This window comes from Leptodactylus fuscus, chromosome 2, assembly GCF_031893055.1.
Source record: "Leptodactylus fuscus isolate aLepFus1 chromosome 2, aLepFus1.hap2, whole genome shotgun sequence".
NCBI classification, from domain to species: Eukaryota; Metazoa; Chordata; class Amphibia; order Anura; family Leptodactylidae; genus Leptodactylus; species Leptodactylus fuscus.
In genome coordinates this window covers 144,675,927-144,690,370 of record NC_134266.1, presented here as the reverse complement: position 1 = coordinate 144,690,370, position 14,444 = coordinate 144,675,927, and the positions used below count along the sequence as shown (strand labels likewise).

General features: G+C 39.5%; 1 protein-coding gene across 1 annotated transcript; it reads left to right on the top strand.

The window, feature by feature from the left end:
- Window positions 1-1,413: 1,413 nt before the first annotated feature.
- On the top strand, window positions 1,414-7,591 carry LOC142193772 (uroplakin-3b-like). Its single transcript, XM_075262775.1, has 6 exons — window positions 1,414-1,471; window positions 3,761-3,904; window positions 4,078-4,294; window positions 6,019-6,095; window positions 6,220-6,349; window positions 7,396-7,591. Exons 1-6 carry the CDS (start codon window positions 1,414-1,416, stop codon window positions 7,538-7,540), a joined length of 771 nt encoding a protein of 256 aa, XP_075118876.1. The 3' UTR covers window positions 7,541-7,591.
- Window positions 7,592-14,444: the final 6,853 nt, after the last annotated feature.

Sequence of the window (14,444 nt, the reverse complement as noted above, 5' to 3'; positions counted from 1 at the left end):
ACATTGAAGAGATCTGTGGGGAGTGTACTGGAGGCAGGGAGAGGCAAGTAACATTGTTTTTTATGTTTGCATCCTTCCCTGGGTCTCCGATCATTATATTCTGGGGTCTGAAAAGACCCCAGAGTATAATAATTGTTCATGGGTGAGCCACAATGGGGCTATGTGCAGGGGCCACTATGGCACATAATACTATGTGCAAGGGCCACTATGGGGCATAACAGTATGTGTGTAGGGGACACTATGGGGCATAACAGTATGTGTGTAGGGGACACTATGGGGCATAACAGTATGTGTGTAGGGGACACTATGGGGCATAATAGTGTGTGCAGGAATGCAGTTTGTTTGGGGGGGGGTCAGGGGGCTGGGGGGCCCTCCATGTTAAATGTTCACCTTGGGACCCAGCCATTCCTAGTTACACCACTGTATATAGCCATGAGATTGCAGTGGGAACCAAACTGTCGCCATAAATGAAACTGCTGAGATCAGAACTACCATAGAACTGCTTCAGACGAACCCTATATTTGTCAGGTTCATCCCTTCGGTTAATTTTGGTGCCATTATTGTACTAGGGGGTTACCTCAGACCCCAGAATATAAAAAGTGTAGAATGCCAGGTTCTCCTCTGCTGCATAGTAAAATCAAGCAGAATAATGGGGAGGTGGACCAGCTTGATCTTTTCTGGAGCTGCACTTGGTGCTTTGAGTGAACCCTATTCCCATGGCTGCTTCTAAATGAAAACATCAGCAAAAAAACCTGAACATTTGTATATAATATATATAATACATATGGGAACGACCAGCACATCATTATATACACAAAGAACTGGTGAACAAAATACAAGCATGATGTTGTATGTGACTAGTCATTTCATTGTCATTTCATACCAAATATTCTATTGAGATATGTTCAATGTTCCAGATACTTTACCCCCAGTTAGGGCTTGTCTAGCTATAAATATTCAGGCACTGACGCATAACACAATAGCCTACATTTTTGCCACACCTAATGTGATATTTACTCTGGATCACTGCACCAATTTTAACACATACCATTATGTCTAAAATGTTCTATCAGGACTTTATTAGAAGAAGTTTATTTACTTTGGATCTCTTATTTCCGCTTTAGGGAATGTAGGAATCCCTAAATTATTTGAATATTCTTGAAATAACCTATTTTCCTATATTTACCTATATTCTTTGTACTCTTAAACAAGTCTGACATGTTTGTCCTTTATTCTCTATCTTATGTCAGGAATGTATGAACTTAAAAGGGACAATCATGTCCTTAGGGGATAAACCAACCCTTCATAGAAGTATTTGTAAAGGTCCAGGTCTTGTCTGAAGTATGACAAACAAGTTCTACGTTTACTCATGTCTTACACTACTGCATTAAAATCATAATATCTTGTACCTTCATGGATCCGCTCATAAAACTGGGGCTCCTACTGATGGGGGCCACAGTCACATTTGCAGGTAAAGTCATTTATCTTTTCTCTGTATGAAATCATTTCTATTTCAGTGTTCATTGACCTGATTTTCTCCAGAGTATATTGACCTTTGTGTATAGAGGCAGGCATTGGCTTCAGGAAATTCTTCTATGTTACATATATCCAATGTTCAATCTGATGCCCACTGTAGGCATTTATGTTTCTCTTAGACTTGTCTTTATTGATTCGTGTTGTGAACAAAAAATATAAGTTTTTATTGGCGTTTGTTGCGGTTAAAGTAAAACATTACTGTGTTTTCTGATTTACTTCCCAAATACTAGACATAAAGATAGTAATCCACAGTTAAAGCGACCATATGATTTGATCAAACATTGTAACTTAATTTTCTGTGGATGTTAGCCAATAAATCTTCTGTATAATACTTGATAGAGTATATTACAAATAGTACTCAAATATATAAACTTTTTTCAGTTGCATTAAGAATTTTCATTTTCCCAATAAGGTGTCTGTCTGTACTGCTGACTGTATGCTATCAAATAGGCAACTATAATGAGTCAAAATAGGTTCACTTTATTGTGAAATAAATTATACTAACTTTACAGGTGCAACAACTTGTAATAAGTGGGAACAAAATAGCAGAATTTGTTTTTGCTTAGTGAGGTGAGAGACGACACTTAGGCAATGCGCATTTAGATCATTAAATGTAAAGCAAGAGCAGAGAAAGACTGAAACACTCTCCAAACCCGGGAACCCTTGTAGTATAAACACTATGTAGTGTAAACCGCTGCGTCTTTACAGTCCCTGCAAAGTGGATAGGATTCCGGATAATCCCAAACACATTGCAGAAAATAATCCGCAGAGGAAATGCTACGATTTGAAAATTGCTTGTGTTTTTGAAAATCACATCATGTCATTTCATCATTATATGCCTACAGAAACGCTGGTGGTTTTTCCCAAAGCGCTTTTTGGCTGCAGCCCGCTACATGGGGCCCTAGACTTATACTACATTTTTGTAACAGATACATTACAAACACATCTACAGGTCAAATAATGATCATAATAAATTTTATTGGGCTTGGATATTTTAGGTTCACCACTTAAGGCCCCACATTGCAGAGGTGCAGCATTTTTGGCTGCTGTGGAAAAAAACACTGCATTTTACAGTACCAGAAAAGTGAATGAGATTTTGGTTAGTATCACCCACACCTTGCAGAAAAAAGGTTGTGGAAAAACTGCATTTTAAAAAAACCCATGGATTTCTGAAAAATGCAGGATGTTAATTTTAGCTGTGGAATTACAATTGTTTTACCTAGAAATTTAATAGAGGATGAGAAACCACAAAAGAAAATGCAGCAAAAATGTTTTCACTACTTTTGTTTTCCACAGCATTTTTAACTGCATCTCGCTACATGGGGTCTTAGGCTTAGGCTCCATGCACACAAATGTGTGCATTGTCAGTGTCCTAACTGACCCATTATATTTTGTAACTAGCCTCTGCCCGCGAGTTTGGATGCTTGGACAGAATGGACTCAGTGTTATCTGTGTGTTTACATAGAGAGATAACAGACCAGGCTTTATCTGCAAACTCCAATTAGCTGAGATAATGCTGCTGCCAAGTTTCATATAGTATATAAATATAAATTCGTAACAGTCATGAAGCCATGTCATTTACTGGGATAAAATGTAGCCTATGTGTTAATCCAGGTTACAAACTATCTATGTGCCAAATTTCATCCAAATCTTTCAGCCGTTTTTGCGTGATTGAGTAACAAACACACAAACATTCAAACTTTCACATTTTTAATACTAGTAGGATGGTCCGTATACACACTTATGTATTATCAGGAGCTCAAGTATGAGGCTGTAAGTCTGAGCAAAATTCGGAACAGGTTGTATAGCTGTTCATTTTATGGCCTGGGCTGATTGAAGAAAGTGAACAAGTCCATGTAGGCATGGGAAACACACAGACATCATCCATGTGCGTTCTGTGGTGTCCAACTAAAGATTAGTCATGTAGCCTCACTGTGTTTTCTGGCCCCTCTATGGTTTTTCATACTGATGATCTATCCAGAGGTCTCAGCTGCTTCTAGCAGGGTCTCGGTGTTGGACCCCTACCCATCATATACTGATAACCTACTGTAACCTATGGATAGGTCAACAATAAGAACAACTGAAAACCCCTTTACAATTTGATAAACCATAGCTATATTTGCTCCACTAGCTGACTCAGATGGACCTTTCTATTGTTTCATGAGCTTTATAGTGGTCTGTATATTAAATACAATGAATTATATTCTATTATGTTCTCTTTCAGAGGTTCGATATTATGTTCCTCAAATTACAGTCAAGAAAATTTTAGGCAAACTGACAAACAACAGTTTTGCACTTGATCAGCCACAGTGCATCTTTCAACAGTTCACCCCAAGTGAAGTGTGGTTAGTTGTTGCACTGGATACAGGTAAGCACCTTTATTGTTAGAGTATATTTACATGGAGGAATTTGAGGTGGTCTTAAACCTCAAAATCCTTTCCAAAAACCAGCCATGTGGAACCTGCAGCAGAAAGTCACTTAATAAATGCCCCCCATTGTGATCAATAAATGCACTTATTCTCAATGTGTTTCCCCCTACAGTGGTGCCAAATCTGAGTGTAACTAATCTCAGTAATCCATCTGATTTTAAATTATTCCAAAGCAAAAAATACTACCATATCTACCAGATGCCAGCTGCTACCTCCCCATGTTCTGACACAGCTCCAAGTCCTAAGGCTTTGGTTCCAGTTGGAACACAACTCAATTGCACGAATGTTTCATTTTGTAATGGCATTTTAACAAATAATGGACCTTATCGGTAAGAAAATTCTTGAAATACTTTACGATATATAGTGACTGTTTTACATTTTACCTGGTACAGTTATTGCTTAATTTGCTTTGTCTTATTCCAAAGAGGTTAGACTAAAGTACTGTATAAACAATAAGAACTTTTAAGAAAAAGGGAATCTCATTAAAATTTTGACTTTGTTTTGTTTCATGGTATTTCAGATAGTGAGTGACAAAAAATAGATGTAATTTAAAGGTCCTGGTGCAAAACGTGTACCAGGCACCTTAACCTATTATGTTCCATTGATAATACTGGTACATTATAATGTAGCAAGGGGATTTTGGGCTTCCTCAGAATACAGGGTTCAGGTGTCACTGTTACCTCTGCAACACTTATAGCTGTGCCCCTGGGGACAAAGGTTCAAGAAAACTATTAGAAAAAACATTTAGTATGACATGTCATCCAGGGATTGAAAAAGTTAAAATGTGAAATAAATGTCACAGACTGTAGTTCACCAGGTTAGACAAGGATTTATATAGTTATAAAGTGCTGAGATGTCTGTCAGCCAAACATTTATTTTTTCCAACTTTTTCATATCCATGCATATCCAAGTATGTATTTCCAATGGGAAGAGAGGAAAAAGCCACTGTCAGAATTTCCAGGGTTCTGCACCCAACACTGCTCTATTACACAGTGGGAGCTTGAGAACACAGGGCCAGATGAGATATCAGTATGGCTCCCAGGGTCGATGGGAGGGAGGGAGAAAGGAAGGTGTATTAGTATTAGGGCAGTGTGAAGTATAGCAGTTTGGGACTCACCTGAATGTAATGCCCTTTTCCCCATGAAAATGTGTGCCTCTGTTGCTGATATATTCATTTATTTCACAATATGCAAATTACCAGTCTGGAGTGCTGCTTGCTTTTAACTGCTACACCCCATAATGCTCTGATACACCCTCCTTTCCCCTTCCCATTCTTGAATGACAGGGCTTGGGAGCTGTACTGATAATGTGCCTGGCCCCATGTTCTCATGCTCATGCTTTTGTATTAGAGCAGCCCGAAATATAGCAATTCGAGCCCTCTGTGCTCCAGATTTCTTATTTGAATATTGTGAAATATGGTATTTTTTTCATTTGATTGTATACTCATATATATATATATATATATATATATATATATATATATATATATATTTGATATATATACATATGAGGTACAACAACTAGCACCAAAAAAAAAAATGTGATATGCTTACTGCAGGGAAAGATTTAGATATTTTCTATAATATCTGATATACTGTAATATGTCTTATCACACCTTTTACTGGGAAAAAGTCTTATGATGAGCATTTCATTGATCGTACACTCTTGCAAACAGGACCATTTCTCTGATTATTTTAATACTTGCAGATCTGTCATTTTTTGTAAATTTTATAATTTGTAAAGGGCTGCAAAATATGTTGGTCCTATATAAATAACGATTATTATTATTATGATTTGGTTTTCCACAGTTCTAGGCAAAAAAGTAACACTCATACTGTAGCACAACTGCATAAATGTGTATTTGCTTGCTTTAAGATATTCCCTGCTTACCACTAAACATCTGAACATCCACTAATGGTTATGGGATCATTATAAATTTACGTTTTACGTTTCTTAACTATAGAACAATTCAGGTCATAAACTTTGACATAGACTTTATTTATAACTGTATTCTTATTATTTGTACTTTAAAAACCCAAATGTGTATTTTTAGGGTTAAGTTTGTTCTGCTGAACAATAACACTGTGATCCAAGAGACTCGCTGGTCTGAAAAATTCAACCTAATAACAGGTATTATAGTTCAGTGTTCACTATTTAACCATTGCATGCTGTTTGTAAGTTCAGTCTTGTATATACCTATATATCATGTAGTCTATGTACTGTATGTGAACTTATGTGTATTCTCTTTCAACAGGAAATAGCCGAGATCTTATTGACATATGGCCTAAAGGGCGTAGTGCAGGAATGATTGTTCTTGTAGTCATTCTCTCAGTTCTCCTGGCCTTATTGCTTGCTCTCCTAATAGCTGCAATTGCTACTGGCAGGTAATAACATTATTACTATCATTATTATTTAAAATTTTAGTAAAATTATTTGTCATGGTGACATCCGTGTGCATATGGCCAACTAGAAAACATGGCCATCACAGCAGGCCTGTGCAGAGGAAGCCCTCTGTGCAAGCCAGGAGTGGATTTCAGCAGAAGGATGTATCAGTGCTTTTTTTTTTATTTCCCATTACTCCAAAATTTGGCTCAAAAAATTGTAGCAAAATCTTCAACAAAAAAGCAGCTTTTCTGCAGGATGTGGCCTCAGCCTAAGGGTTCATGTTACATTTCTGCACTTAAAGATTTTAAATGAAAGCATGAACCTTCTAAAATAAAAGTGAAGTTTTAAATAATCCACGGACCCAGATGAGTGCTGGGTTGCTGTTTTTCCAAAAAACGGGTAGCCGTGACTGGATGCCGGTGCAGTTCAACGGCATCCAGTCGCACACTCCGCTCCAGATTAGGCCCAATGAATGCGCCTAGTCAGGAGGAGGAAGATTGGGACTCACAATCTAAATTCTTAATAAACTTATTATGTTTTTGGAGTTCGGCAATAAAAAATGCATAGATCACATAAACTCTGTTCCAAAGTTGGTCTTGGTTGGATTCAAATGCATTGCTGTGAGACAACTATCCTGATCAGGATTAATTCTGGTGAAGATAGATGTGTCACATATGTCATGGCTCCATTATGAATTAAGCCATGAGACTTGCGTGAACACAGCCTAAGTTCAAGGGTAAGTAAAGTCTAGTGGCCAAAACCCACCCAAGAGTAACTGAAGCATCCCTAGGTTAATAAAAGAAAATCATACAGACAACTCCTCCATCTTACTGCACTTCTTTTAAAACAGTAATGTGACGTGTCAACAGCCAATTTCTGAAGATATAACTGGCTATGTAACCATATTGAAGTTAGTAAAGTATACTGATATACAGACTATTTAAATATTTAGCAGGTTTTACATTTTGCAGATATTCTTTGCCAACTCTTGAAACTTTCGATATTTGATGTCTGACATTTTTTTTCTTCCATTCTTTGTTTACAGCAAAAACATATGTTGGCAACACATTCTAAAAGTCTACCACTTGAACTTCACTTCATACCGCACACACCATATCTACATGACGCATTCAAGTTGCTACCTGACTCCACAATCTAACAAAAACTCAGTGTACACAGTATTTACATGAACTAAACCTTGTCTGTTCATTTCTATTCAATGCAAGTAATTTAGATATGCTTATACAAAAATGTAAATGCAATAATTAAGAAAAATTAAAGTGATACAGTATATGCTCGTGCTCCGTGTATTCCTTCTACAAGTTGATCCATTGCCCAGGATTAGGGAAGAGGTATAATATAATGATTGTATTTTAGCTTTAAGTACTGCAGTATGACATTGTGTTGTAGTTGGTGTTTCTCAAAATAAATGGCTTGTGAATAAGCAAACACATGCTACTTTTTGTTATATAATATTAAACATTGCATTCATTTCTTGCTGTGTAGCTGTAAAGGGTTTTCCAGAAAATGATTGTTATAGTACAGACCCCACCAATCAGATATTTATGCCTTATCCTAAGGATAGGAGGATAGGCTGTAAAAATAAATTCCTGAACAACTGCTTTAAATATTGATGATCTATTTTTAGGGTTTGTTGTATAGCGTCTGTGCTTGGTATTGCAGCTCCACCTTACTTACTCAGAAAAGGAGTGAACTGCAAACACGCCATGTGACCGATGAATAGCATGTCACATGGGTTATAAAGCAAAAGTAGCACTCACTCTAAGCTGCTACTATGAACAGGTCCTTCAGTTATGGGTCATTCATATTTATGCCATGATATACTCCATAGTGAAGGGGCCCCCACACAATGTTTTATGCTCCTCAGTGGCCCTCACACAGTATTATATACCCAACAGTAGCCCCCACACAGTATTATATGCCCAACAGTGGCCCCCACACAGAATTATATGCTCCACAGTGGGCCCCAACACAGTATTATGTGCTACACAGTGGCCCCCACAAAGTATTATATACTGCACAGTAGCTTCCACACAGTATTATATGCTCAGCAGTGGCCCCCCACACAATACTATACGCTTTACAGTGGGCCCCCACACAGTACTATATGCTCCAGATTGTCTCCCACACAGTATTATATGCTCCACAGTGGCCTCACATAGTATTATATGCCAAATAGTGGCCCCTACACAACATTATATGCCCAACAGCGGCTCCCACACAGTATTATATGCCCAGAAGTGGTCCCCACATGGTATTATATGCTCAGCAGTGGCCTCCACACAGTATTATATGCTGCAAACAGTGCCCTCTGCTCCAGTGTTATTATTATTCTCTGGGATCTACTCAGACCCCAGCAGGGGTGAACCTGCGCTTTTCGCTGCCCGAGGCGGACAACAGAAAGCCCCCCCCCCCGGAGGAGGGGGCGGGGCGAAGCGGGCGGGGTGACGTGAAGGGGGCAGGGTGACACAAAGTGGGCGGGGCTTAGTGGCATTCGCAGGCAGGGATAGGACCTGCTCTCTGCCTGAGCGTGAGGGGAGGCCGCTGGAGCAGCGCTGCTCCAGCGGCCTCCCCAATCCACCACTCGGTGCTAAACCAGTCCTGGACTGGCTTAGGTAAGCAAAAATGCCGCCCTCCCTGGGGCCCTGGCATAGCGCCGCCTGAAGCAGTTGCTTCAGGTCGCCTCATGGGAGGTGCAGCGCTGGACCCCAGAGTATAATTGGAGGACCAGGGAAGGTGAATAAAAATAACAAACACTGATAATCACCTTTTCCTGGACATCCTCTTTCCATCCAGCTATCTTCAACATCTTCGGCCATCTTCTGATGTCCCTGCTGAGGCCTGTGATTGCTCCTCAGCGGTCACATGGGAGTGCACTGATGTCATTACACTTCTGTGCACCATGTGACCACTGGGGCCTAATCACAGGCCTCAGTCACATGAAGGAAGAGTGCCGGAAAGGAGGCTGAGCTCAGCAGAGGTGAGTATAAGTATTTATTCTTTTAAGTCACCTCGTCTAGGCTAGCATCTATTGGAAAGGGGCCCGGCGACATGCCAGGGCCCTTTTCATTCACAATATGTATAGTGGTCGGGGAACAAGGCTTTCCCCAACCACTATGATAGTGGTCCAGGACCCCGGCCATCTCCAGCTGATTTCAGGCCCCATACCCCGCCGGGCCCGGATGTGGTCGCACCCCCCACGATCATTACGCCATGAGTAGTGATCAATGGCTGTAGGAGTAAAGTCTCAACCCTTACCCATATATAGTGAAACTCTGCACTCCAAACTTGTGCAATGCTTATTAATTCATATTAGATCAGCAATTGTGTGACAAAAAAAATCATTATGTGTATTGTACAACTTCAGTGCACACCATGTGGGAAGATAAAAATATATATTTGAGATGCCTCTGTCCATTGAAGTAATGTCTATCACTTAGCTACATAAAATGTTAACAGGGCATAAATAATGTCTTGCCTAATCTCGCATGGGGTCTAGAGCTTGAGAATCCCTGCTGACTAGGCCATTCCTCTTTGGCAAGTGCTTTGCATTGACATTCCGTTGCTGGCAGCCATGGACCGGAAAATGAAGATGAGTCTAAAGCGATTGTACAATTTTAATTTCTCTTCATTTCTGATGACTGAAGGAGACCTTATAACCAGTGTTTGTTTGCTGAAAATTGCCAACTTGACCACTTACCGTATATACTCGAGTATAAGCCGACCCGAATATAAGCCGACCACCCTAATTTTACCACAAAAAACTGGGAAAACTTATTGACTCGAGTATAAGCCGAGGGGGGGAAATGCAGCAGCTACTGGAAAATTTCAAAAATTAAAATGGTCAGAGTTTTTGGGTGCAGTAGTTGCTGGGAAAGGGGAGGGGGTGTTTTGGTTGTCTGTCTGCCCCTTCCCTGAGCTTGAGGACTGGGTTTTTTCTTCCCCCCACTTGGAATTCAGTCTGGCTGAATATAGGGGATCTGCAGTGCTTCTATTAACCCCTTCTCGACGGAACAGGAGCACTGCAGATCCCCTATATTCAGTAGACGGGGCACTTTCAGACACAGGGATACCTAATGTGTATGTGTTTCACAGTCATTTTCTACTTTTGTATGTATTCTAGGAAAAGGAGTGTTTTAGAACTTTTATGTTTTTAAAATCCTCTTTTTTTTATTTTGCACTATTTTATGGGAGATTCTATACATTAATATTGTGGCTGGTCATAGACCCTCCCTCCTAAAAAAAAAAAAAAAAAAAAAAAAAAAAAAAAATTTCTGACTCGAGTATAAGCCGAGGGGGGCTTTTTCAGCACAAAAACTGGGCTGAAAAATTCGGCTTATACTCAAGTATATACGATATTTTATATATATTTTGAAGATAAGTTCTATAGAAACAACTAATATTTACAACGGTGTTCCTATTCGCCTAATTGAAGGAGTGCAAGAGAGACAGTCTTTTAGCACTCTTTACCTATAGCATAGACTTGTTGGATCTGGAATACACATCTGGTCCTCTCTTTCAGCAAACATCACACATCATACCATTCAAATGTTGGTATATTACACATTTAATATAGAAATTATAGACCCTGTGAAATATTCATGCTTTTCCTCTTAGAACCTCTGCACAGTGCTATCACATATTATGTAGTTCAAGGCCCAGCCCTCTTGATTTTATTCATGTGGCAGGGCTCAGCCTGTAACCCTTAGTCCCCATCCTCCCAAAAGGTTTGTTACCATCAAGTACCTGACCAACACAATATCTAACATCTACAAATTACTCCTACAAGCAACTTCTTTTCTATTCCAAGACTTGAGCAAGACTTGAGGAATAAACATGGTCAACAATTCACTGGTACAAAATGGACCACGACATTACAGCCCACAGAAACCAGCATTAGTTATATGGTATAGATGAGGTGTACTCAACCACTTTAAGTAAAGGTCCATTGACCGGGTTCCGCCATCAAGAAAAGGTATGAGCTGAACATGTCCAGTATTTACGATATTTTTTGGACAATAAGACATGTCCTACTATAAGACCTAGGCTTAAACCAGAAAAATTAGGAAAATATATTATATGTTAATTAACCTATTCTAATGGTGAAATGGAGGACAAGGGGTCAATGTCACTAGTGAGGGGGTGACTATTGTGGCATTATACTGTGGGGGGCGATAACACAGCATTATACTGCATGTGGGGCGCACTAATATGGGAAGTTTAAGGAGCATTATACTGTGGATGGGAGCACTAATTGGACATTACAGCCACCACACTATAGAACCCCATTATTCTGTCTCATCACCGTATGCCCCTTAGTAACCCCACACACAGCAGTCAGAAGATGAATGTTTCTCCCGCCAGTTAAGGGAAGGAGAAGGATTCTAGCTGGGCCCTACAATTGCTGCTGCCACAAGGAACCTGAGGTGTCTATGGCACATTATTTGGTGGAGCAGTTTTGAACAGCTTATGGCAGTCCTTCATGGTTTCTAAAACTATCTGTTTTTATCCAACACATACTCCATATTCCATTATCCTATCTGTGTTTCCCAATGATCAGCTGGCCAGTGGTGGAACATGCAAAACCCACACCTCATGAATTTCTTCCAAGAGGTTTCACAGATTTCAAAGTGTAGGAGATGATCACTCTGTGAAGTCTCAGGTTATGAATCAATACTTTTATACTTTTATATTGCATGTTTGTGTATTAGAAATACTAATTGTTTTCCTTACTACTAAGTGCCTATAGTATTGAACAAAGGAGTCTGGAATCTAAGATGGAGCTTATGTCCTGTTTTTCATGCCTCGTGGTAGAAGTCTTCAGGTCACAGCAAGGGGGTGTCCGGGTGGACAAAGGAAGGCTGGACATCAAAGGTCTAAAACCAATAGAAGCTGGACAACTCAGGATTTTGGACAAGCTTTGTTGAACTATGCATTAACCCCTCCTTCCCTTTTGTAAAAGTGTGTGGACTTTCAATAAAGTGCCAGAAAGCAGTGCGGATTGATCTGGGAAAGAAGCACTTAGCTGGTCTTGGTACAGATCTAAGTCTCTGTGTCATTATTAGCAATATCGCGCGAAAATAAGCTTCTTAAATTAGGACTGACTGATTGATCCAAGATATAGTCGATTTCAACGCCGACAACTCCACATATTACTTATGTGCCTAATAAGACAATTGCCTTTGACAAATTTCTTTGCCTTTTAATTTAAGGCCCCACATTGCGAAAAAGGAGAACTTGCTGGATTTTTTTCTTTGAGCCAAACCCAGGAGTGGCTACAAAATAAATGGGAAATATAATGGTATGTCTTATAATTCCCATTCTGCTCAATTCATTCCTGACTGGCTCAAAAAATGTAGCAAAATTAGCAACAAAAAAAACAGCTTTTTGGCTTCAATAGATATAGACATTGCCTTTACCATGACAGATTATTTATTATAATTACTAGAAATCTATAATAATGCAAATGAAATATGCACAGTAAGTGTATATTACATTACACAAGAGTGAAGAAGAAAAAAAAAACATTTAATTCTGCCAAGACCCAGAATGGCGAATGGGACTCACTTAATCTGAACAACTATCTGTGTGAGATAACAGTCACTGAGCGCACCCCTGTGTGAGCCCTTATCAGCAAAATGCAATTAGTTGACCTGTAAGAGCAGGAGGTAACAGCCCCTGAGATCAAGTGTGATCCGGGAACTCAGCCCTGCTCCCCTTCAGAGAACATTGAGTCAAATCATCTGTCCTGGATCAGCTAGGCCAGGGACCAAGGAAACATAGTATAAAAAATGAGAAAAATAATCTTACATAGAAGGCAAACGAAGCAGCTTGGTAAACTCTTTACATAAACTAGCAGTTTAGATGGGATTCTTGAGATGGGAGTACCCCTTTAAGGTTAAACAGCATTTGGGGTACACACAGGCAGTACTAGTAAACTGGTAGCCTGCACACACTCACTGGCTTCTAACTGGCTGTGATGTAAAGTAGCAGCATAGTGGATGAGAGTGACCTGCATGTCAATTGTTGTTGCAGATATCACTTGCAACTTTCAACAATTGCAATTCAAAGGCTACAAACTGCGGGAGACCTGCAGAGATCCCTGATGGAAATTGAGTAGCATAACCATCCTGTGTGGCCCCAGCCCCAGGCACATCTGGAAATGGATCCCATAAAAGAAAAATAACAAAACATAAGACCACATCTTACTAATACAACACTTTTTGTCTAAATTTTGGCACACCAGTTTCCCATTAGTCCATGCACATTTCCCTGTGAAGCCATGGCCTTTTTCTATGTACAACAATAAATTTGGTCTAAAACTACTGCAGATAGATGCAATTTTTGGCACATTTTGCACCCAGCTTGTGTGGCACCCACAATGGTAAATCTGTGCCATCATGCTTAGTCCTGGGAGACAAAGACTTGTTAAGTTACCCTCCATAATGGAGGTAGACTCTGCATTTTACCCCAGTCATAAAAAAAAAAAAAAAAAAAAAAAATTATACCACCTGACAAAATATTTTTGGTACTTCTCATATTTAATGTACTTGCTTATAAGTGCCAGCATTGAAAGAATTTAAAGCTCCATAAAATATGACTTTGCTTTCTTATTTGTGACTATAATTACCACGTAGTATTTCACAAAGGATGAACTTACTCACTAGTTACGTTTACATGTAAACAGGTTTAACATGTTTGTCACCCAGGTGATAAGTAACCCAATACAAAATCTAAAGAATGTCATTTCATAAATCAGTGTTATTTGCCTTAGGGGAGAACCAGGGCTGGTGGGAAATGTCACAGTTCTTAGTGGACTTGCTGTATTCCTGGCAAGTCCGCATATTTTTAGATAAACACTCATAGAAAAACTCCTTTAACATCAGAACCTCAGATGAAAACCTGACGAAGTAAAGCAATGGATATACATGTTACATTGGGCCTGATTCTGGTTATGTCTCTTGGTGTCCATGGAATAGGTAAGATTTTATGATTTACTTTTTGGGGAACTCCACTCATATGACCCCAATACTCCACTCAGGAACCACTCCAATACTCTGATTATTTTTGGAA

What these genes read in the sequence shown, in the direction of transcription:
- LOC142193772 (XM_075262775.1), top strand. Translation starts at nt 1,414, where the DNA reads ATGGATCCGCTCATAAAACTGGGGCTCCTACTGATGGGGGCCACAGTC. An exon ending in AGTTGTTGCACTGGATACAG is followed by an intron (nt 3,905 to 4,077) that starts GTAAGCACCTTT and finishes TTCCCCCTACAG; the next exon opens with TGGTGCCAAATCTGAGTGTA. An exon ending in GCTGCAATTGCTACTGGCAG is followed by an intron (nt 6,350 to 7,395) that starts GTAATAACATTA and finishes CTTTGTTTACAG; the next exon opens with CAAAAACATATGTTGGCAAC.